This window comes from Delphinus delphis, chromosome 19 (genome assembly GCF_949987515.2).
Source record: "Delphinus delphis chromosome 19, mDelDel1.2, whole genome shotgun sequence".
NCBI classification, from domain to species: domain Eukaryota; kingdom Metazoa; phylum Chordata; class Mammalia; order Artiodactyla; family Delphinidae; genus Delphinus; species Delphinus delphis.
Window position 1 is genome coordinate 26,822,537 of NC_082701.1, and position 25,024 is coordinate 26,847,560.

At 40.0% G+C, this 25,024-nt stretch overlaps 1 protein-coding gene across 1 annotated transcript in view; it reads left to right on the plus strand.

Moving 5' to 3' along the window:
- ACACA (acetyl-CoA carboxylase alpha) overlaps positions 1 to 25,024 on the plus strand; it is a 233,868-nt gene that overhangs the window by 151,093 nt on the left and 57,751 nt on the right. The window contains 4 exon segments of the mRNA XM_059997545.1: positions 12,701 to 12,970; positions 17,843 to 17,940; positions 22,256 to 22,376; positions 22,949 to 23,059. Of these exon segments, the coding sequence (XP_059853528.1) occupies positions 12,701 to 12,970; positions 17,843 to 17,940; positions 22,256 to 22,376; positions 22,949 to 23,059 (600 nt within the window).

Sequence of the window (25,024 nt, forward strand, 5' to 3'; positions counted from 1 at the left end):
GTGAAGTCAGTCAGTGGCCTTAGCTAGATTATAGGGTCCTGCACAACAGGAATGAGGTTGGGGTATTAGTATCCAACTCGGTTACCAAGAGCTTGAACGTACAATGAAGCATGTCCACTGAGCGACTGACCAATCTAAAGATGGAGTTTCAGCAGTCAGAACTCTGAGGGACAGCTGTGCCTAAGAGATGACGAGGTGTCAGGAGGATGTATTTCCTCGTGCTGAGCCCAGTTTTATCAAGGCAAGTTGACTTTCAGCAATTGCCGTTTAATTTTCTTTGGCCAAAGAGACAAGTTTGTCATGAGCTTGGCACTCTACATATTACCCCAAGAATGATGTGAGGGGAAGGAAAAGAGCTCATGTTGATGAGATTGGGAGCAAATCAGTCCTATCCCAAAGAGAATGGGCATCTAACGGAGCCTTGAGAAATAGTTTTATTAGAAAAAGGAATAAAAGATTGACCTGTTAACGTTCTGAGAGCCGAGGCTCAATGTAAATGCGTCAGTGCTACGTGGCCATTAAATCATCACAATGTGGTGTTCTCCAAAGGTGACAGCTCCACCAGGTCATCGTGGTGGGCGATATTGCATTACCTTGAAGGATTGGAGTTTCTGGGTTTCAAAGCTAGCACATGGATATAAGGAATACAGGTAAAACAAGAGATTCCTGCAGAGTTTCCCCGTGAATTGAGATGCTTCTCCCCGTAATCAAAGGCAGAAAGCCTGCACTTATCATACCATCGGCTGTGTGGGTAACCAGTCTTTCTTCCCGATTTTTTTTCCAGGACAGTAAATAGGTAAAAAGGTGATGGGACGAGGACTTGGAACAGTTCAGTTCCATTTACTTTTAGGTAACTTGTTTGCCATTTGAGGAAGAATATTGGCTGTTTCAGCAGAGATGTGACCTGCATTTTGAACATTTGTGGCCGAGTTAAAAGCAGGCAAAAGAGAGCTTTTCTGATGTGATGTTAGCTACTCTCTCCTTCCTATTTTCCTAGTTGTCCCTTCCCCACTGAGAGAGATGTAACTGAAGGAATGCCACCTTATGCGTGATGAAAGGTATAGGAGAACACATTTTTCTCATTGTCAGATTTGAATGGCATTGCATTTACTATGAATTTAGAGTAGGAATAAAAAAGATGTACACCAAATCTGTGAACTGCGCTCCTTGCAAATAGCTCCAAAGATAAGTTGTCTAGGATTTTTCTTTTTAATCGTTTCAAGTAAAGATGAAAATTGAGGAAAATGTGATTGCAACGTAGACTAAACTGATTTCATGCTCCTGTGATGGGCACTGTATGTAAATACACAGCTAGATGAATGTATGCTGTTGAGCCTGGATATAGAAGAAGCGCAGCTAACCAACAGTTCTACTTTCACCGCTTCTCAATTTGGGGGGAATTGTTTTCATTTTCCTGCCAGTTCGCTAACCTGTTTTGATCATTTGGTGGAAGCTGTAATTGTAGGTGGGAACACTTTGAGTAACAGTTCACAATCCAATGTAGCTGCTTTTCGCACCAAATCCTGTTATTAAAAGGCTCAGGCTAAGATCAAGCCAACGTCTGTAACCGACTTGACGGAGAACAACTTAACTTTGCCTGGTAGGACAAAGAAAGCACTGGCCTTCTTGAGACTGTGTTCTTATATATTCTGAAATGTTATTAGCATTCTTTTATTATATTTCCTTTAACTGCTCTGTGAACTAGATGATGAATCTCCAAATTGGGCAATGCTGAAAGATACGATAGACAGGCACCTTTTATAGCAAAATTAGTGTGGATAGAAATGAGGACCCTGTTTTCCTTACTGTTTCAGAACATGGGCTTTTCAACAATATGAATCTATCCATTCCCTCTCATTGCTCCTGTCGTAATGAAAATCTGCGATGAGAAGATGCTGTGTCTAGAAGCAGATATAATAATTAGGTTTAGGATGTGTACTCCAAAAAGGATTGGTAGTTAGAGACTGGAATTCTTGCATGGCATTACATTTTTTCCTTAAAATTTTTCTGAGAGTTAAGTATGTTCCAGATTGAATGCAATTTGATGATCACCTCCACACACACTGCCAGGCTTAAAATTGTAGTGGCTCCAAGACTTTGTTTTTTAAGATGGGCACTAGGTGTCAGGGTTTTTCCTTCTCAGCAGCCTAGCCTTCAGATAAGCCTCTTGAATTGCCCTGTTTGGTGAGGCAAATCCAGCAGTATCCTTCCCTTTTTTTTCAGTTGGTGTGGTAGGCTTTGCCTAGTGTTCCCACAACGTGCAATTGCTCTCTTAACCCTTTGGGTGGAGATCTGTTGAATCTTACATCATGATTGCACATTTTTACAGGAAACATTTTTTAGAAAGAGGATGATCGAGGAGGGAAATTAGTAGTATAAATTAAAGTTCGAAGGCTAGCTGCCATTATGACTGGTATCTTGGTTTCAGTCCTGCTTTATGTTCTGGGGGATGAAATGGTGGGGATTAAGAATTCAGTTCTAGAACTGCTCAGCCTTGCCTGTATTTAACTGTCGTCTAATTGTTGGCAAGGTACTGTTGTCCAGTTCCACGAAGGTGTAACTATCTCTTTAACTTTTTTTATTATAAAATATTTCAAACTTACAGAAAAATATGGAGTGATATGACAAATATCCCTGCATCTATTGACTAGCTTAAATAAATCTTACCATTTTGACACTGCGTCTCACTTATTTTTGCTATAATCCTTTGAAATCTCTAATTTGAGTATAAAAACAAAAATAAAATTTAGGAGTTGGATAGGGAAAGGAGGTTGGTAAGCTTATGTAAGCCTGAAAGATTGGAAGAAATTAATTAGTAGATCTATTTTGACAGTTCTTAGGCTGGACCTCTTAACCCAAAGGACCTCTTATTTTAGAAAAACCACCATAACCCTCTGTCTTAATTCACTTGGTTGACATTTTCCGTACTCTCAAAGGAATTGCTTGGGCTATCCTGGACTTAAATTCTAGTGCCATCTATGATGCTTTGAAACTGACTGGAGAGAGCATTTGTGGGCTTGAGTTGAGTAAGGAAAGGGTTGACCATTTCTCATGCGAACAAAACCCAAATATTTTTCTAGTTTAACATTAGGCTTTTGCCTATTGTTTTACTCGATTTAACCTCAGAATAGCTCCATGAATGGGAAGCTAATTTAGATGTATTTTACTGTGCTTTTGTTTCATTCTTTTGAAATCAGTTTACCTTTTCATGCTGGGTGTGGAAATTGAGTCCATATCAGTCTTTTAGATGTGTGTTGGAAAAGAGGCATATTTGTATTGTAGCATGCTGAAGGTGAGCTCTGAAATAGACCCAAGAAAAGCAGATCTGAAAAACAGGATCATGGTCTGTGCACTGACTGTTCAAGTTATAAAAAGAGACTAATGGTCCTTGCCACCAATCTGTCCCTGAAGATGGGAAAATGTTTCTAAGTGCTTTGAGATCCTCGGCAGAAAAGTATCACATTCCACTGATTATATATAAACAGTCATAATTTGCACTTACCTTATTTTTCATCAAGGACTTTAAAAAACCAATTTTGAATCTTTTTAGCCTAGCAAGATAGGAATTTCAAGTACAGAAAAAGACATATTACGGAATACATGGTAAGATCGTTTTATTTAAAATTATTGTGCACTTTTCTTCTTTTAGCCTCATTCTTAGTGAGTGTGTTTGGCTACAAGTCTTTGTCTGAAATGATCTTCAGAACCAAAGTTGAGTCCCTCATTAGAAAAATATTGAGGCTACTTTTGAAAGCTAGGTCTTGCTGCCGTGGAATTACTTCTAATGAATTCCTAACACTGTTCTTCTGGGATGTATATATTTTTCTTCAAATTCCTTCTTAATGTCTGTTATTGGAGCTGGAGAGTTCTCATCAGGTCGATTAGTTGATTTTGACTTATTTCCTTAGTAGCAAACCAAGGCCCAATGAGCTTGACTGACCTTGAAAATCCTAATGCATCCCTTGGCCAACCAAAGCAGCACTTGCGGAGGGCTCCTCAGTGCCTTTCAAAAGTAAGTCCTTAAAGTTAGCCTTTAAACAAAAGGATGAACTTGCCAGCATTTTCATACACCTTAATTTTTAAGATTTTACAGAAAAAGGGTGTGATATAGTACCCTATGTCAAGAAATTTTACAGCTCCAACAAGAGGCAATAATGAACATCAGGACAGCAACAGATGACACCAGAGGATGAAGTGTAGCGTGGAGCATCAGAGTTCAACATTCGTTTACATGATTAATGGGGGAGGCTTTCTGAACTGTGGTAGGCCAGCTTGGTTAATTTCCCTATCAGCCAGTCACTCCGGCACCCCATTTCTCAAATACCACTGGCTTGTATGTGCTCCATTGCATGTGTTTTTAAAAATTGGTATGTTTATTAAAGCATTGTGTGTACATGTGTAAAATTACTGTGGTTTCAAGCATATAAATAGTACAGGAAGAAACAATTCCCCTGTTTAAAATTACTATTTCTAATCTTTGGTAACATTTTCAAAGAATTACCTTTGGGAAGAAAATTTTTTGCTCTAAAAATGATACTTTTCTTATCCTTTTATCGCTTTTTAGTAGGGTTGAGGTAAGTTTGTTCAGCCATTTTTGAATTATCCAAGCATGAAAAAAAGACTTTTTCAGCTGTTAAGAAAATTGTTTCCAGCTCCTTTATGTGCTCACACGACACTAGGCAACGGAACATGATATCCAGAAGATAATACAACATGGAAGGCATTGACATTTTTTCAGCATGTTTTTTCTGAATGGCACAAATTAAGTCAAATATTGCATTGCCTTATGGTTTAAAAATACACCTTTTAAGACCTATACAGTATTTTCTAATATTTCATGATGTATTTTTTTTCCCACGAGGTTCTAATATAAGTTAAAATTGTAATTATTTTTTGATAGTATCTAATTAAAAGTGAAGTATTCCATCCAACATACAGAAGGAAGGGGGAAAGGTAGCATTTTGTTATCTGTCTGAAAAGGAACTCGAGTTCATATTTCTTCTCTCTGGATCTTAGTGTTTTCATCTTCATGATGCAGATGCTGCCTGGGTCTGTTTCGGCTCTAACGTTCTAGGATTCTTTATATTTCTGCCCCAGAGCCTTGTCGGATAGTCATCTTCCCAGCATTAGCAGTAGTAGCACGATAGCTACTGGAGGCTTTGCCAGAAACACTCAACTTTTAGACTTTCAGCATGGAAAATAAATAAAGCTTCGACATCTCAACCACAGTCTAACCTGTGTTTGGGTCCATATAGAAAGATATTATTACCGATGAACTCAAAGTGTGGAGATACAAGAAAGGCAGCTGTGGCAAAGATACTCCCTTTCTACTTCCCACGGCATAGCTAGACTTGAATGCTTCTTACATCCTTGACAACAAATTCCTGTCCTGTTGTGCCCCTTAGCTTTCCCTTCAGACTTCTTTATTGAGCTTAAATATTGTTGTTTTACTTTGTGGTAGCAGCAGCTTTGGAAAGTGCAGGTGTATACATGTGCATATGTACACTTGTACCTTCTATTCACACTGATAGTACAATTAATGTTGATGTCAATTTTGGTGTTAATTTGGGGTCATGATTAGTGTTGACACTTTGTGTCAGACTAATGGCATTTATGGGCGTCATCAGAATAAATGTTAATATTATCATGTTTTTATTATCTGTTACAGTAACATTAAACCGAGGTCCTCCCAGGAGAAAAAATACACATATGAATAGATAGATAATGCCTTTCTGTATCACTGGTGTTACTCAGCGAGAAAATGACATCTCAGGGCAGAATCCTAATCACTGTTTGGAGCATCAGAAATAATGATCACCTCTGATCGGAGGTTGTGAATAATTCATTCGGTTTGATTTTCACGTCCTGTCCAGTGATACTTTTCAAACCAAATGTGTTTCTACAGGAAAATAATGGTCCCACTTCTTATGGAAATACTGTAGCACAAATCATTTTACCCACATAAAAACAGTTAAATAAGACTGTTCTCTTCTGCTTGCCTTCTCCGCCCCATCCCCTCCTCCCTTGCTTGCGCGTGTTTATTCCAGGATCAGACTGTGGCCAAAGAAATATCTTCTTCCTTAGAACTTGTATAAGGAAAACAAATGTTTATTTCTGCTGATCCTTAACTTATTCACGGTAACTCTTTTGAACCTCTTCCCTTTCTCACTTTAAGGTAATTAGTTTAGGTGGATAATCCTACACCTAAGAAGCCTGCTAATTGGAATGCTCTGTTATCAAAAATAATCTGAAATTAGATATTTTAAAAACTGAGTTATGGCTATATTAATGAAACTATAATTGGCGGTAAGTCCCTAGAACCACCTGGTTAGTCCATGCCTCTCTCGGCAAGACAGTGGTCAGGGAAGAAGTCAGTGGCATTGCCAGGGACCAAAAGCCCGAGTCTGACACTCGTTAGACCATAAACCCAGCCACTCTGACAAGCCCCTTTCAGGCTACATGTGCTCACTTTGTTGCTTCCTTAGCCCTTAGTCCTGGAGTGTCATTTTCACTAGGTTTTATTGCATAGAAACGTTGGAGGGAGAGAGAAGCTGAAACAAGAGGATCCAGTGATGGAATTTCCTTCGGTTGTTATTTTTAAGTTAACATACAGGGCAGCTTGGCTTAGGTGAAGTCAGTGAATGTCATATTCCTGATCACATTGTCACACTTGTGTATGCTTTTATATAGTGATTGCAGAATTTTCAATATAAAACCTCCATTGTATGTATAATATAGATAGACCCCATCCATATAAAGTAATTTGACTGAAAAACTTACGGTGTCCTAATTAAATGGGAGGAAAATATGACTGTCTTCTGAAGTAATGACCCAATCCTCTGAGACAAAGCTATTCTTAGATAGAATATTTTGAACCATTTCTCCTGAATGTTGTGACCCCCTTTTTTTTCCCTAAATCTAACAAGGGCAGAGGAAAGCGTTTTTCAAACTAGTTTTCATCATCAGACAAAGTACTTTGCATTCAGAAACCATTTCCAGTATCAAATTCAATTTTGTCAGGTGATTAGTTGAGTTTGGTAGAGAATAATTTAAAAACACAAAGCTGGCAATGGCCGTGGTGCTTCTGCACTGGAGGAGAGCAGTTGCTGTTCTCAAGTTGCAAGCCCTCTTTCCGTGACTGGGTATAGTGGATTATTGTGTTACATGTCTTTGCAGCTGTTACAGACCTGCATCTGTTGACACCATGTGTTCTACCCCAGACTGCTGGAAGAAATAGGGGAGCGGGTGAATTGATATCTTGCCTGCCTATCAGTGCAAATGTCCTTTTATGTACATGTTTGTAAAGCTCTTTAGCCCCCTTCAAGATGAAAGGCTCTGTATAAATATAAGCTTTTGATTTTAGTACATGTTTGGAGTACATGTGGTACAGTCCTAAATATGTATTTAGCTGATAGGCACTGTTCTTGTCTATTGTACAAATATTGACTTTAAAAGTATAAATATGTATTTAACTATCAGACCAGAAAAACACTGAGGCAGTACTTCTAAGGTAGAGATATTAATATTGTATAAACCTATATATACATATGTTTACATTATACCACATCATTGCAGAGCATTTCTTTTTAAAAAAGGAAATGATAGCCCCAACAGACTAAGACAGTTCTTGAGACTCTTCTCCCTTTAAGGTGAGTCTTGATTTTAAGTTTTCATATGTTTATTCCTCTCTTTAAATTTTATATAGATGTGATCTGTTGTAGTATAACTAAAACTTAGAGTCAGTTCCTCTAAAACATGAGAAATATGTTGGGTTGGTGAGATTTTTTTTTTCTCCTTAAAATTTTTTTTTTCACTGTGAAAATGTTCAAATGTGCACTAGAGATAATAATATAAGCTCCCATGTACCTGTTACCCAGTGAAGAAGTATTTGGTAGTTTTTTCTCCCTTTTTATTTATTTATTTTTTAATTTTTTTTTGTGGTATGCGGGCCTCTCACTGTTGTGGCCTCTCCCGTTGCGGAGCACAGGCTCCGGACGCGTAGGCTCAGCCATGGCTCACGGGCCCAGCCGCTCCGCGGCATGTGGGATCTTCCCAGACCGGGGCACGAACCCGTGTCCCCTGTATCGGCAGGCAGACTCTCAACCACTGCGCCACCAGGGAAGCCCTCCCTTTTTAATTTATAAAATTTTTAAGTTATGAAGGCATAAACATATTAAAGAAATTTGGAAAATGGGGAAAAAATTCACAGTCCCATCATCCTAAATAATTATCATCCCGTTTTGCTATGTTTCTTTATTTCCCTTCCCCCCAGCCCCCAACAAGCTTTTAGATAGAGATAGTGTGTGTATGCATGTGTGCGTGTGTTGCAACACTTACTATAAGATTTAACATGTATTTAGTCTTCACAGCAGACTTAATACAATAGGTTATTATTACCCCATTTTACTGATGAGGAAACTCAGGCATATAGAGGTTACTAACTTACCTAAGGTTGTGTGGCTAGAAAACTGACTGAACCTCTATTCTGTCAGAGTCAGACTACATTAGATTCAGATTTGTAGAATATAGTTTCTGAGTCTGTGCCCTTGACTACCACACCGTTTTGCCTCTCAGAGTTATTATGGTATGCATGCAATTTTGTTATCCTGCTTCTTTAAATTTAGCATTACATCATGGGCATTTTAAAATACTGTTCATAGTCTTCATAGCCACCATTTTATAAGGCTGAACAGAACACTAACAATGACATCACTAGTCAATATACTCCCTCTAAAAAAGTTTTTATCATGACATTTATTTTTTCAGCTTTTTATCTTAAAATAATGTTAGATTTACAGAAGAGTTACAAAAATCATACAGAGTTCCCATTTAACCTCCATTAACCTTCACCCAGCTTCCCCTAACATTATTCCGTTATATAACCATGTTATAATTATAAAAACTAAGAAATTAACATTGGTATAATACCATACTGTTAAATAAAATACAGACTTTGTTTTGGATTTCACCAATATCTCTACTAATGACCTTTTTCTGCTCCAGGATCCAATCCAGGGTACCACATTGCCTTTAGGTGTCAATGACGTTTATGTTTGTGTTATAATTGATGTTCATGTTTCCATATTGTTTCAGCTAAGTGCAGTGGCAGTAGTCTGGAACATACTTCCTTAATTTCTCTAGTAAATGAAATTATGTGAATCATACTTTAAAGAATAAATCATTCACACTCGGTATAGGACAAGTTACTTAAGTCCTCTGTGCCTTGGTTTTCTCATGGCAATAATAACAGCTGTTTTTAAAATTAATAATAATAATAGCTACTATTGGAGGACTTTTATATGCCAGGCTCTGTACTAATTTAATGTGGTGTTCCTCTCAACAATCCCTCCAGAAAGATATTGTTATCCCCATGGTATAATCGGAAAAATTGAGGTTAAGGTTAAGGTTAAGTGACTTGTCCAAGGCTATACAGCTCATATAAAGCTGAAATTTGAACCAAGACAGGCAGATTTTCCAGCTTAACCTCCTAACTATTATCAGTATTTATTAACATTTATAGTACAGTACAGCATGTTATAAGTGTGCAATTAATGGTAGCTATTATTCTTATTATTTTTTAAAAATAAAATATTTTAATGATGTTTAGTACTGTTATTCTGTGATCCCTAGAGATAAGTCATGCACGATGTTCTAAGCCTTTGGTGTTGACTATTTTCCACGTATCATTTAAAAAATGAAATGACTGTGGAACCAGCAAGTATTTATTACTCCCATATTATGTGTAGAAATGTGTAGGAGTCCTGCTATGCACTGGAATAGATGATATGATGGTTCAAGCTGGCAAGCTAAAAGCTGTCCTAGGCCATATGTGATTAATTATCAAATGAATTCTCTATATGAAGGTCTTAGTAGGTGATCAGAAGAAAGGAGTCACTTTAGACTAGGGGAAGCTTTTCTGAGGAAATGGAATTTGAATGCACCTTTATGGAACGGGTGAGATTTGGATAGGTTGAGGGGAGAGACAAAGGCAAACTTTGTATGTTAGAGTTAATATAATAGATTACTGCTTCTAATAGTTTTTCATCAATCCCATAGGTAATATTTTCTTAATTTTGTATGTGGGGACATTGAAGCTCGATAAAGTTAAGTGAATTTCCCAAGGTCACACAGTTAATAAGTGGTAGGGCTTAGATGTGGATCCAAGTTTGTTTGACTCCCAAGCCCATGTTCACCATTATGTATCCCGTCATTTGATTAGCAGTAAAATCTAATTTTTAATATAAATTGAGCAACAGATTCTTCCTTAGAGATTTATCCATTGTGCTTATTCAAAACTTAATCTCTTCCAGTGAGGAATCTCACTGTACCAAGACTCACACAACACCCTCCACTCTGTACTGGTACTTTTTAAGTGGGGAGGGGGACAGTTGATAAGGGACACATTTTAGAAAGACATTAAGAGTAGTGTGTTCTTGGTGCTGCTGTGTTGACACCTAATTAGAAGTCAAGGGACTTCCCTGGTGACACAGTGGTTAAGGATCCGCCTGCCAATGCAGGGACATGGGTTCGAGCCCTGGTCCGGGAAGATCCCACATGCCACGGAGCAACTAAGCCCATGCATCACGACTACTGAGCCTGCACTCTAGAGCCCACGAGCCACAACTACTGAAGCCCATGCGTCTAGAGCCCGTGCTCCGGAACAAGAGAAGCCACCGCAATGAGAAGCCCGCTTACCGCAAGAGTAGCCCCCGCTCGCTGCAACTAGAGAAAGCCTGCGCACAGCAACGAAGACCGATCGCAGACAAAAATAAATTCATTAATTAATTTTTTAAAAAGTACTACTAATAATTAGAAGTCAATATTGCAAGCATGATGACCTGGCCAATTGCTGAACTGACTGCCCAAGTGACACAGAGTCCCCAGGTAATAGCAAAAGATAAGAGTGTTATTTGCTTGCCCAGTGCCACATAGACACAGTGTTTGCATTCGCATGCAAATGCTAAAGTAGATTCTTCTGGGCTTGTATCTAAGCTACTCTGGCCTAGGTGGCTAAAGTTAATATGTCATAAAATTTGGTGTAGAGCCCAATCTTCCTAACTACAAGTGCATTTAGAGGAAATAGCTTTTCCTTCCTGAAAAACAAAAGCGATGCTGGATTAGAGGGCCACGTGAGAAGGCAGTTAAAATATTTTTCCCCACGTGGGCACCATATTGATCAGCTTCTTAAAAACTATGACCAAAATTATCCTGATATTTGGAGCTTCTCTGTGCTGTTTTTTGGATGATCTGTTTCTTCTTCCTTTTCTCTGTCTTTAATGAGCAGATAGAGTAATACTGCCTTACCTCAGAAGGTGACTGGATTTTTTTTCTATGTATTATATCGATTTTGATTTGTATTTGGCCAGTGGTATATATTAAATAGCTTATATTTATCTGTAGGTGTTTCATATATATATATTTCTTAATGCTGAGAATCACAAATAGCTGTGTGGGAAGCTTCAACCAGCCTGATTACAGTGGATGTGCAATTGGATTGAGAAATGTGTACTCAGAGCTTATGATCACTGGCCCGATTGAGTCTGGGTGATGCATGTGGCTTTCCAGGGATGCTGCTATTTACATCTGTTCATGGCCCTTCTTGGTGGCTGGCTCCGCAATGAGGTGATACACAGCAGCCCAGGGATGAGGGACCAAGGCTGCAGATGTGGCTGGGCTCCATTAGGCAGGACCAGGAATGCTCGTCTGGTAGGCTTTGTGTTTGGGGGCGAGTGGTGGTGGTGGGAAGCGGGGGAGACAGAAAGAAACAGGAAAAAAAAAGAACGGAAAGCATTACTTATCTAGGTATAGGGAAACAGACAGGCAGACATGAAAAACAGCCGTTAACTGGGGAATGAGTGAGTAGAAAAGAAAGGGCACTAGCGAACAAACAAGTAGAAGGAGTGACTAGTTCTCATATAGAAGGGGATTAAAAGAGGAGAGGGCTGTGAGGGTTTGGGAAGAGACATGTCACCCCTGCCTATTAAGTCAGTATCATTTATTTGTGTGGCTGGCCAGATGCTACTGAACAGTGCGCAGAGATTTATATATATCATAGTGCAGCAAGAGGTTGGTTACTTGCATCCTTTGGTTTTCTAGTGTTGGGAGAAATCAGCAAGAGATGGTCACAAGGATGCAGTGTTGAGCTACAGCAAATTCTTGCAGAAATGGAAGATACCTGAAGCAAGCCTGTAAAGAATGTTGCTATTATTTCTGTCAAATATTAGAGGACAATAAAAGGACCCAGGGTTGTAAAAGTTGTATAGTCCATGAGAGGTAGTCCTCTTTCTGTTCTCCTGTGTGTTAAAGATTTCTTGGAAAGAATCTCACAAGCGATATCTTAGTAGATAGGGTAGTAAGGTAGGGCATCCCGGATTTAATTCCCAGTGCCCCAGTATTCTTCCACACATAGCCTGAGTGCATTTAGACTTTGGTTTTTCCATCTTCTTCGAACAGACCCAAAGAAGAAATTGAGACAACTGTGAAATACATATACAGTAAACCAGCTATTCTCAACATAATCTTAGAGAAGTATGCTAGAATATTTGTTCTAGTTTCCCGCAGGGAGCTGGGCTCTTTAGCAATGCATATCTTTACCTGCAGGTTGTGTCTACGTGCAGTCTGATATCTTCAAGTAACCTGAAAAATAATTCTGCATGTAAGAAGCTTGTATTTATTTGTTTGTTTGTTTATGCCTTTGCAGATTGGCATGGTAGCTTGGAAAATGACCCTTAAAAGTCCAGAATATCCAGAAGGCCGAGATATCATTGTTATTGGCAATGATATCACATACCGAATTGGGTCCTTTGGCCCCCAGGAGGATTTGCTGTTTCTCAGAGCTTCTGAGCTTGCCAGGGCAGAGGGCATCCCACGCATCTATGTAGCAGCCAACAGTGGAGCAAGAATTGGACTGGCAGAGGAAATTCGTCACATGTTTCACGTAGCCTGGGTAGATCCTGAGGATCCTTACAAGGTACAGACTAAGAAAAGATAATACTTCAAGTTACCATACGGGTGTGCGCACGCGTGTGTGTGTGTACGTGTGTAGAGAGAGGTAGAAGTTTTTTTTGTTTTTATAAATTTATTTATTTATTTATTTTTGGCTGCATTGGGTCTTTGTTGCTGCGCGCGGGCTTTCTCTGGTTGTGGCGAGCAGGGGCTACTCTTCATTGTGCTGCGTGGGCTTCTCATTGTGGTGGCTTCTCTTGTTGCAGAGCACAGGTTCTAGGCACACGGGCTTCTGTAGTTGTGGCGCGTGGGCTCAGTAGTTGTGGCTCGCAGGCTTAGTTGCTCCGTGGCATGAGGGATCTTCCTGGAGCAGGGCTCGAACCCATGTCCCCTGCGTTGACAGGTGGATTCTTAACCACTGCACCACCAGGGAAGCCCAAAATATATACCTTTAAATTATTCTCCTTTGGCTTCCAAGACTTATGGTCAGTCATCAGCAAAATCTCTCATATCCTCAGCTTCTTCTCTGATTATTCTCTAATCTTGCTCTACTTGAAACCTGCCTGTCCTCTGAAGACTCTCCTTCCCCTGTAGCCCTCTTAAATGGTGACTGGTTTCTCTTTCCCTTGTACCACTGAGCCTGGAGGAAAATAGCTTCTTGCTAGTGCCTCACTGCTACTTCCAGACCCTTTTCCCTCCCTTCTCACTGAAAACCCCTGTCTTTGAATCTCATGGCATCAGACTGTGCCGTACCATCACTGCTCCTTATTATAGTGTTCCCTACCCTTTGGCCACTCCCTCTTCTTTGCATCTTTTAGTTGCTGGCACATTGTCACTCTCTCCAGTACTACTAGTCCTGTTATCATTCTTGACGATTGCTATATATACATAGATGATTCATCCCATTATCTAGCCTCTTGGATCCTTGACTTCCTCTCCCTCAGTGGTCCTATCCTACATCCCAGATCAGCCTCTCATTCCCCATAATGTCAACTTCAAGCATCCCTTCCTTTGCCATTTCTCTGTCCTATCTTTCCAGCTCACTCTCTTTAGTACCCCAAGTCCAATAATCCTTTGCACTCACCAAGACCTACAACTATTGATCCTGCCACCTTTCTTCTGCTCTTCACTCCCTCCTTACATACTCATTTTATTCCTATCCAGCCTTAAATCCAAAGTCTACCATAGGCTAATGATCGTAATCACTACCTTTCCCATGCCTTCAGTTTCTTTGCTTTTTCTCTTCATTCCGCTTACTCCGTGTCTGTACAGAAACCTTGTTTAAATCCAACTCTCTCCATCTACTCCTTTTCCCTCACCTGCATAGCTGAACACTGATGGAGAAAAATACACAGTGCTGTTGACTGGTCTTTAAATTCAAGCTTACCAACCTCCTGATTGACAGTTTGACATCTCTCTCCTCAAACCTCCAACACCCTCTTCCTTCATCCTCACTCTTAGCTGATGATGTTGCTTCCCAATTCACTGAGAAAATGGAAGCAATTAGAAGAGAGCCTCCACGAGCTCCTGTATATCTGCATCTGTGCTCTTATTCTCCGCCTTCTCTCCTGTACTTTGATGAACGGTCCCTGCTTCTATCTAAGGCCAATCCCGCTATGCTTGACCCTTTTCCTTATTGCCAACTTAAGGATGTAGATCAAAACTTCTCCCCCTTCTTTCTTACCTCATCACTTTTTCCCTCTCTATTAAATATACTCCTTTTTTAGCACACAGACACTTACCCCTCCAGTCACTAACTAACCCTACCCCATTTTTTCCTTCCCTTTACAGAAAGACTTCTTAAAAGAGTTTCTCTTCTTGCTGTTTCCAGATACTCTTCTCCCTCCCATCCCCTCTGGAACCCATATCAGTCCCCCTTGCACCCTCACCATTCCATCAGAGCTGCTTTTGTCAAGGTCGCCATTGATTCCATATTGTTAAAATCTGAATCTCACCTATTTGACATTTCAGCAGTATTCCATGTGGTTGGTTACTGCTTCATCCTTGAAATACTTTCTCCTCTTGGTTTCCAGGAACCTACAGTCTCCTTTTTACCCCCCGCCCCCCACCAGCCACTCTTTCTCAGTTTCCTTTGCTGCCTTTTACATCTTTAAATGTAAGAGTGTCAGGGGATGATGGAAATATTCTATATTTTGCTTGTGGTGGCGATTACACACAAGTGTATACATTTGTCAGAACTCATCAAACTACAACACTTAAAACTGATGGATTTTATTGCACGTAAATTATGCTTCAGTAAAATTCATTTTAAAAGTATATGGGAATTGTTGGTGACCTCTAATAAATACAGTATTTCTTTTGGGGGTGATGGAAATATCCTGGAATTAGATAGCGGTGGTGGTTACACAGCATCTGAATAGACTAAAAACTACTGAACTGTACGCTTTAAAATGGCCGGTATTATGTTATGTGAATTTTATCTCAATTTTTTTAAATTATAAAAAAAAATGTGAATGGAGACACATGTCAGTGCCACAGAGGCTGTGGCAGGACCAAGAAGTCTAGGACTCCCCAGCCGCAACCCCACAGGGCCCAGTGCCTCTCACCTGGTGCTGTGGCAGGATAGCTTGTATGGAAGGTGAGATAAGAAGGAAAACAAAAAGGTGTTTTAGGGCTTGGTCCCTGGACCTCTCCTCTTTTCTATATTCACCTTCCCTTGGTGATCCAGTCTTAAAGCTTTAAATTCCATCTATAAACTGATAAACTTCCAAATTTATATCCTGCCCCTGAACTTCAGATTCATGTATCCAGACTCAACATCTCTACCTGCACATCTGCCTAAACGTAGCTTCTAATCTTCTTCCTTAAATCTGTTCTTCCCACAATATTCTCTGTCTCAATAAATGATACCTCTATTCCTCATTTAAGTAAAAGACCTTGGAGTTATCCTTGACCTCTCTTTCTCATATCCCACTTCCTCTCTGTCAATAACTCATGTGTACATCCTGACCTTCAAAATATATCCAGAATCCAACCATCTCTGAGCACTTCCACTGCTACACAGTAGTCCAAGTCCCTGCCACCTCTTACTGCATTTATTGCATTGTTTGCTAATTGACATTCCTGCTTCTGGCCTTGCCCCTACCCCTACCCAAAGTCTACTCTCAACAGAAAATGGAATGACCCAGTTAAATGTAAATCAGATCACAACTCAAAACTTACCTCTGATTAAAACCCTTTAAAGGGCTTCCCTGGTGGCGCAGTGGTTGAGAATCTGCCTGCCAATTCAGGGGACATGGGTTCGATCCCTGGTCTGGGAAAATCCCACATGCCGTGGAGCAACTAAGCCCGTGCACCACAGCTACTGAGCCTGCGCGTCTGGAGCCTGTGCTCCGCAACAAGAGAAGGCCGCGACGGTGAGAGGCCCGCGCACGGCGATGAAGAGTGGCCCTTGCTCACCGCAACTAGAGAAAGCCCTCGCACAGAAACGAAGACCCAACACAGCCAAAAATAAATAAATAAATTCATTAAAATATATATATATATCTTAAAAAAAAAAACAAACCCTTTAAAGGCTTCCCAGCTCACTCAAGTGAGGGCCAGGAACCATATAGTTACCTGCAAGGCCCTCCCTAGATTGGCCTTCCAGTACCACTCCGTCCTTGTTCTCTTGCTGCTCCCACCTGATTCCACACTGTGGCTCTACCAGCCTTTTCACTGTTTCTTGAGCCTGCTGGACACACTCAGCAGCTTCACACTTGTGGTTCCTTCTGCCTGAATGCTTTTCCCCCAAATATCCTCATGTCTCATTTCCTCAGCTCTTCAGGTCTTGGCTCAAATGACATTTTCATTAAAGCCTTCCCCGGCTATTCTTCTAAAAGTTCAACTCTGCCAACTCTCCTGTCTCCTTCCTCTATTTTATTTTTTCCTTAAACATTATTCCCATTAACACTGTATGCTTAACTTATTTATTTTGTGTATTTTCTGACTCACCTACTAGAAGATGAGTTGTACAAGGCCAGGAATTTTTGCCTGTTTTCTTCCTTTCTGTTTGTTCTGTGTCTTAAACAGTATCTTGCACATAATAGGCACTCAGTAAATATGTGCTGACAGACATACTACTGACACTCAGTGCTACGGGGCATTCTTGTCATAAGTCAGGCAAAATCAGTGGCAAATTCAAATTCATGTCTCTGGCATGTTGTGCTCCCTGTGGGACAAATTCAGTTAAATGGTGGACATAATTTCTCATAGTATTTTAAAAGTTTTTCTCTGCTTCCTTTTTTTTTTTTTTCTGAGTGACTGATTCACTTAAGGTGAACACACATATTAAATAACTAGTTTCTATGTGAGTGTGTATATGAATGTATAAAAATAAGTCAGTTATGAAGTGTTAGTATAATTTTTTAATGTACATAGGGATTAGAATTTGTTTATTTAGAAAAGCAAAAGGTATGAGCTCAGTGATTACTGATCATTAGCACTGCATAGACTTCTGATTTTAAGATTGAATAGCCTAGTTTTGTGATGCTCTCAATTATGCTTGACCCGTCTATATGTTGACGGTACTATGGATTTGAGAAAATGAAGGATAGTAATTCATATAATTCTTTAATTTTGTGTTGACATCTTTAATAGAGGTGTCAGTAAAGATTAGAGAATGACCCTTTAACCTTGATGAAAAGGAAATGAGTGGAGTATACCTGGAGTTGTAGCTACAAGATATCTTGTTTCAAGGACACAGTCAGTGACTGCAGAAATAGGCACTTCCGTCTTTCAAAGAACTGTCTATGGTAGTATTCTATGAGACAGTAACTCTGAGACACGATTTGGAGATTTAAAGCCAGCTTTGGAAGAAGCTGCATTATGCATGCCTTGCTGGGTCTTCTGTGGTGATGGCAAATAATGAGTTGAAAACTATTTGTGTTTCCCACAGGGATACAAATATTTATATCTGACCCCTCAAGATTATAAGAGAGTCAGTGCTCTCAACTCTGTCCATTGTGAACACGTGGAGGATGAAGGAGAATCCAGGTAGGTATTATGTATCAGAATAATTTGGCTGTGGATTAAAGAAAGGAGAATATGATCATTTTTTTCTCACTGTCCTGCTGATCATGACCTTGAAGAGCAGTGAAGATTGCTTGTTGAGTAATCTCGAAGCCTTAGGTTTGTATCTCAGCTGTACCACTTACTAGCTGAAAGACCTTATTATTGATTAAGGTTTTTAAACTATATTTATAATAATTATTCATTTTGAAAAGTTGGAACATATAAACAATTATGAAGAAAAAGTAAAAATCAGCTACAGTCCTACCAAGAGATCACAGTTATTAATGTATATTATATTCTTTCTGTCATATATATATATATATATATATATATATATACACACACACACACCTTTTTTCCTACATAATTGGGATCATAATAGAAAAGGGCTTTTGTAATTTGTTCTTTTTACTAAATATTATTTAGGGAGAAATTTTATATATTCTTACAGTATAATTTGAGAATATGATATTTAATGGCTTCATATAAATCATTATAATGAATATATCATATTTGAACATACAGACTATCCCGGTTTTTACTGCTATATCCCTGGGCTGGTCATTCTTTTATGTAAACTTTGAAGAATATCTCTGGCTATTCCCTTTGGGTTAATCTCTAAAAGTGAAATTACTGGTCAAAAAGTATGTCCATTTTTGTTTTGTTTTGTTTTGTTGTTGTTGTTTTGTGGTACGCGGGCCTCTCACCGCCGCGGCCTCTCCCGTTGCGGAGCGCAAGCTCGGGACACGCAGGCCCAGCGGCCGTGGCCCACGGGCCCAGCCGCTCCGCGGCATACGGGATCCCCCCGGACCGGGGCACGAACCCGCGTCCCCCTCATTGGCAGGTGGACTCCCAACCACTGCACCACCAGGGAAGCCCAGTATGTCCATTTTTTTAAAGATTTTTTTGGATAATTTCAAATTGTCCTCCCAAGAGCTACACTCCCACCAGCAGTATATGGTAGTGCTTGTTTCCCCTCTTTAATTTTTTCTCCACCCTTGCCAACACTGTTTACTGTAAATTAATAAAATAGGATAAAAACAGCAATTGTTATTTTAACTGGTATTTTTGATCCCCAGTGAAGTTGAACATTTTTATAATCTATCTGCAAGTATTTTCCAGAATGTTAATAAGTTGCTCCAATACCATTTATTGAATAATTCATACTTTCCTCACTTTTATAATAATCTTAACTCAATTACCAGGCTTTATATTCTGTTTTTTGTTCTATTCTTGGACTAACGCCACACTATTTTAACTACTTTAATGGGCCAGAGTTCCTCACATTCTTAATTTTTCCCCAAGTTTTATTAACTATTTTTGTCTTTTTACAGATAGGCTCATTTTTTTTTTAATTCCCCAAAACTTTCCGTAATGATTTTGATTCAGATTGCATTAGGTTTATAAATCAATTTAGGAAGATCCGAGAACTTCATAATATTAACTCTTCCCAACAAGAAACATGGTATGTTTTTCCAGTTATTTAAGTGTATTTTTTAAAGTTTTATAGTTTTCTTTATATAGATTATGCCAGAAATTCCCACTCGTTCTTGGTTCACAGCACCTTTACTGTCTCTGTAATTTTTTCATAACACCTTTAGGCAAAAAGATATGCCTAATATTTCTGATTATTAAGGAAGCTGACCCAGACAGCTTCATAAGTATTTATGCCACGAACAACGTGGGTTTGAACTGTGCGGGTCCACTTCTGTGTGGACATTTTCAACAGTAAATACAACAGTACTATACCATCTGTGGGTGGTTGAATCTACAGATATGCATCCATGGATATGGAGGAACCATATATATGAGGGCCAACTACAAGTTACACTCGGATTTTCAACTGCTGAGGGTTGATGCCCCTAACCCTGGCATTGTTCAAGGGTCAACTGTATAATACACATAACTGAAAAAATTTTATTCTATTCTTAAATAATTAGAGTTACTTACTAATGGGATATTTGCACCCATACGACATTGCAAACCTTGGAATCAGCTTGGACATAGCCACCCTCACGTTTTGTTCTGCACTGATTTTTGTGTAGAACTTTTTTTTTCCCCACAGAAACTGAAAACCCAGCTTTGCAAAGATAGGACATTGTCAGAAGGAATGTAGCAGCACCTCATGTTAAACCATGAACTACTTAAAACTAGTAGTTTGCGAGGCATCCAACAGATATCACATATCATAGTGTTTCTCTCAAAAATCTGAAATATCCTTCAGTGCACCCGACAGTTCACTGTGGCATCCATCCCAGGATGTCTTGGTCTACAGTATAGGTATGGTGGGATTTTGCCAGTTTTTAAATATTCCTATGTGTTTTGCATTTTTCTTGCTACTCTGAATGGGATTCCCACCCCACCCCCGCCATTATATTTTTCAACTCTTTATTACTGGTATCTCAGAAAGCTATTGATTTTGTATATTGCTTTTGTTAAAGCAAGTCCGTTTTCTTCTCTGAGCTTTAGTTTCCTCATCTGTATGATGAAGATCAAGTTATCCAGTATATGTAAAGCCCTTAGCACGGAACTCAGCACATAGTAAGCAATCAAAACTCCTGGGTATCATTATCTATGATGATGGAGATGATATTCCCTATCACACTGGACTGCTGTGAGGATCAAAAATGATATACATGAACATGTTTTGTTAATTATATTACACTACATGAAGATTTTTATTATAAGTAACATTAAAATTTGGTACTACTTTTTTTTTTTTTGGCCATGCCATGCAGCACGAGGGGATCTTATTCCCCCCAACAGGGATTGAACCCGTGCCCCTTGCAGTGGAAACATGGAGTCTTAACCACTGGACCACCAGGGAAGTCCCTGGTACTGCTTTAAAGAATGATACTCTTAAAGGTAGAAGGCTCAGATCACAGAGCAGAAAATGGGAAATTTTTCATCTTTTTCATATAATACAAGGGGAGAAGATGCCACTTAACAAATCACAAACACCTGTGAAGCAGTAGGCACTCCTGAGGAGGGAAAACATCTGCTTTGCAAAGAAGGCTGACTGGGCCCATGAGTATTTGTGACTATATGGCATGTGGGCCTTATTAAAAGGACACGTTCCCCCCCACCACCACCAAATTAATGTGGCTCATTAACCCCTTAAGGGAGATGAGCTTTACCTGTAACCTAACTATACTAGAGTCTAGATACAGAGCAAAAGGAAGAATTGGGGAATTATTGTGAGAAGGGATTATTGGGAATCTGGGAAGCAGAAACGCAAAGCCCCAGACAAACAGCAAGGGCAAAGAAAAGGAATTGATGGAAGGCTAGAAGTAGGGAACAGAAATATGGGAGCAAAAAAATAAATAGTTTAAGAGCCACTATGGGATATTTATTTATTATTTCAATTTCTAAAACTGTGCCCAGTGCCAAGCCTTAAGGGTACACATGGAACAATAAATAATATATGTCCATCTCTACTTCCAACTTTGTATTTTTCCTTTCTTTTATGAGTTGCATTCCCCATCTCCCATTTCCCATTATCAGCTATCACTCCTAATCCCCTGCCGAGAAGGCAGATGGGTGGCTCCCTCTGGATCCCCAGGATGCTTTCTGTATAACTTGTCCAGCATTTCACTTCTACACACATTCCCCCTGCCCCTCCAGAGGACTATGCCAGGAACTCTCGTGTATACACTTGATACTTACAGAGGAGCAGGGATAGAGTGCACTATGTTGACCTTCCCCTTCCATCCTTGTCTTGGAAAGAGAGAGGATTTTTGACTTGAGAAATTGGCCTGAGTGTTCTCACTGTGCCTCTGGATTTTTTTTATTCCTATGTAACATTTATCTAAAATTGTTGATTTAAAAGCTGTTGCTTATTAGAGATAGATACACATTGACCCTGCTTTTAAGAAACTTGTCCTAGAAAGTAAGAGAGGGTATCTAACATCGGAGCGCCACCTATGTGTCAAACCCTCTCCTTGCTGCTTTAACTTTCATGTCAACCCGTAGAAGTGGATACTATAAATCCCATTTTACACAAGTTACTATTATCCCTAGAGTCACACTGCTGTATGTGTCAGAGCAGGGATTTAAACCTGTCTACTTAGTTCCAGATTTTGCTCTTTCTGCTATACCATATTGCTTCCAGACAAAATAGGCACCAGGCTAAGAAGGAAAGATATATGAATGAAGAGTATAAAAAAAAAAGTACAGGCCTGGTATTAAATATAAGCTTTCAGTATGCTTGTAGCAGCCTATTAATGGTGGTTATTCTTTTAATGGATTGTTGTTAACGTGTCTAACCTGTATAATTTGGCATGGCTGTATCCACTAGGTACAAGATAACCGATATCATTGGGAAGGAAGAGGGACTTGGAGCAGAGAACCTTCGAGGTTCTGGAATGATTGCTGGAGAATCCTCGTTGGCCTATGATGAGATCATCACCATTAGCCTGGTAAATCTTGCCAGAGCATGAGATGTTTGGAGAGCTGACTAGGATTTGTTTTTGCTCCCATCCCCACTACTTAGTCCCAAATGGGAGCATTTCTTAAAAACTGTATATCTACAATTTGATTTTAATTGTGCACGAAAGTAGGAAGGCAGGATAATGTAAATAATTGAATTTCCCAGCTAAACCTAGCACCTCATGTTAGCCTTTAGCTTAACTTCTCATTTCTCTAAATATTCTACCAGAGTATTAACAGCTGAAATCTCTTCTCCTCTTACCGTTTTCCTTGTTCATACCTCTAGTGTAGATGCCAAACATCTGTGAAATAAGCAAAAGTGTAAGAGAAGTAAAGGGCGTATGAGCCTTTAACTGTCTGTTACTTGAATCATTGAATGAATTCTGTACCTTCTTTGCTTTAACCAGGAAACTGTGGTTTTGTATTGTTATTAATCAAACAGATTTCCTAAAAAAGCAATATTTTTTTCCTGTTAATGTGGATTTTACATAGCTGTGCCTTAGTTATTATAGCTAGGGAGGGAACATAAATATGTGACATGTCGAATTTATTCTTTTTTAAGGTTACATGCCGGGCCATTGGGATTGGGGCTTACCTTGTCCGACTGGGACAGAGAACCATCCAGGTTGAAAATTCTCACTTAATTCTGACAGGAGCTGGGGCCCTCAACAAAGTAAGTTTCTAGGGTTTGGGAGAAGTATGTGAAGCTTTTGGAGGATTATTGTGAATTCCTAGTTCTAGATCCTGATTGGGGGAAGGCTTCCTCACTCTATCTCTTCCCCTCTCCCTCCATCTTCCCTGCCTATTCATTCATTCATTCAACAAAATGAGTGTTTTGAGTACCTACTATGTGCCAGGCCCTATTCCAAGCCCTGCTATGTAGTAAACAAACCATATAAAACTCCTGCTGTGAGGAGTTTACGTTCTGATGTCCTTCTAGAAAGACAGAATTAATTGAATGCTTCTGTTCCACCCTCCCTCCCTTTTTCTCATCTGTGAGCGAGGGATGTGAGATCTATTCCCAGACGTGGAGCTACCTCTGAAACATCCCCTGAACATGCTGAGGGTATCAAGTTTTAATGTTTTGAGAAATTTGTGAAAGCACCTCTGAAAAGGAGCACATATGATGGTCCCTTGTACATAAGGAAGTACTTGGTAATTATTGAGTGGAAAGATGGGTGGATGGATGCATGGATGGATTGTTGAGAAAGAGTATGACATGGAGATTTATTTTCCCTGCAAAAGAAAAGCTTGTGCCTTTTTTTTTAAAAGAAGGTTCAACTTTATTTATTTATTTATTTATTTATTTTTGGCTGCGTTGGGTCTTCGTTTCTGTGCGAGGGCTTTCTCCAGTTGCGGTGACTGGAGGCCACTCTTCATCGCGGTGCACGGGCCTCTCCCGTTGCGGAGCACAGGCTCCAGACGCGCAGGCTCAGTAGTTGTGGCTCAGGGGCCTAGTTGCTCCGCGGCATGTGGGATCTTCCCAGACCAGGGCTCGAACCTGTGTCCCCTACGGTGGCAGGTGGATTCTTAACCACTGCACCACCAGGGAAGCCCTGCTTGTGCCTTTTCAATCCAAGCTCATAGTGGCTTTTCCAGAGAGGGAAAAAAAATGGATAGTGAGGTCACAGCTTGCAAGAGTGAAAACTATCTAAGAATACCTGAATATACAAAGGGCAGTGTCGTTCTTTTTTATTTTTTATTTTTGATTAATTAATTAATTTAGGCTACATTGGGTCTTCGTTGCTACGAGCGGGCTTTCTCTAGTTGCCGTGGGCAGGGGCTACTCTTCGTTGCGGTGCACAGCCTTCTCATTGCGGTGGCTTCTCTCGTTGCAGAGCATGGGCTCTAGGCATGCAGACCTCAGTAGTTGCGGCACGCAGGCTTAGTTGCCCCGCGGCATGTGGGATCTTCCCGGACCAGGGCTCGAACCCGTGTCCCCTGCATTGGCAGGCGGATTCTTAACCACTGCGCCCAGGAAGTCCCCGACAGTATAGTTCTGACTTCTTTGCAGGCATAGGAAAATTATTTTCTCTCCAGAGCCAGGAATATGTAATTGTCTGAGGCTGGCTGGCTGGCTGGCTGACTGACCTCGTACAACTCGTATAACCCCTCAACTCCTCAGCTTTCTTTATCTGTCAAAGGGGGATGATAATTTCCACCTCTAAATGATGCTGTGGACATCAAATGAGAAAACATAGGTAAAAGCAGCTAGTAGTTGGCACAAAGTGTTGGCTCACATTACAGTTTCAGTTTCCTTTTCCTCTCCCTTACACGGTTTGGTGATTGTGCTTGCGGAGCTATATGCATGCTAAGTTGTTTACTAGACTCACGCAAACTGTTTATGAAGCCTTGGCTTTCAAGTGGAAGGATGGGAATTAAGTGTCCTATCCTATCATTCCCATTTAGAATAAGTTGACACTGCCATCAGTCCAATTAGCTTTTGGGGATGTCAGAAATGAGAATGGGGTGATGTGATAAGTTTGCTCTCTGCATTTGTATAAACTTCATGTCCTTCTCTGGGCTTGCCTTTCTCTCCAAGGAAAGGCAGAGCAGTGCTAACAAAGGCAAACTTGGATGTCCTGCTCTCTTTTTGGAGAGTAGCCTGGAAATAAAGATTGTGAACTGCCTCTACGGA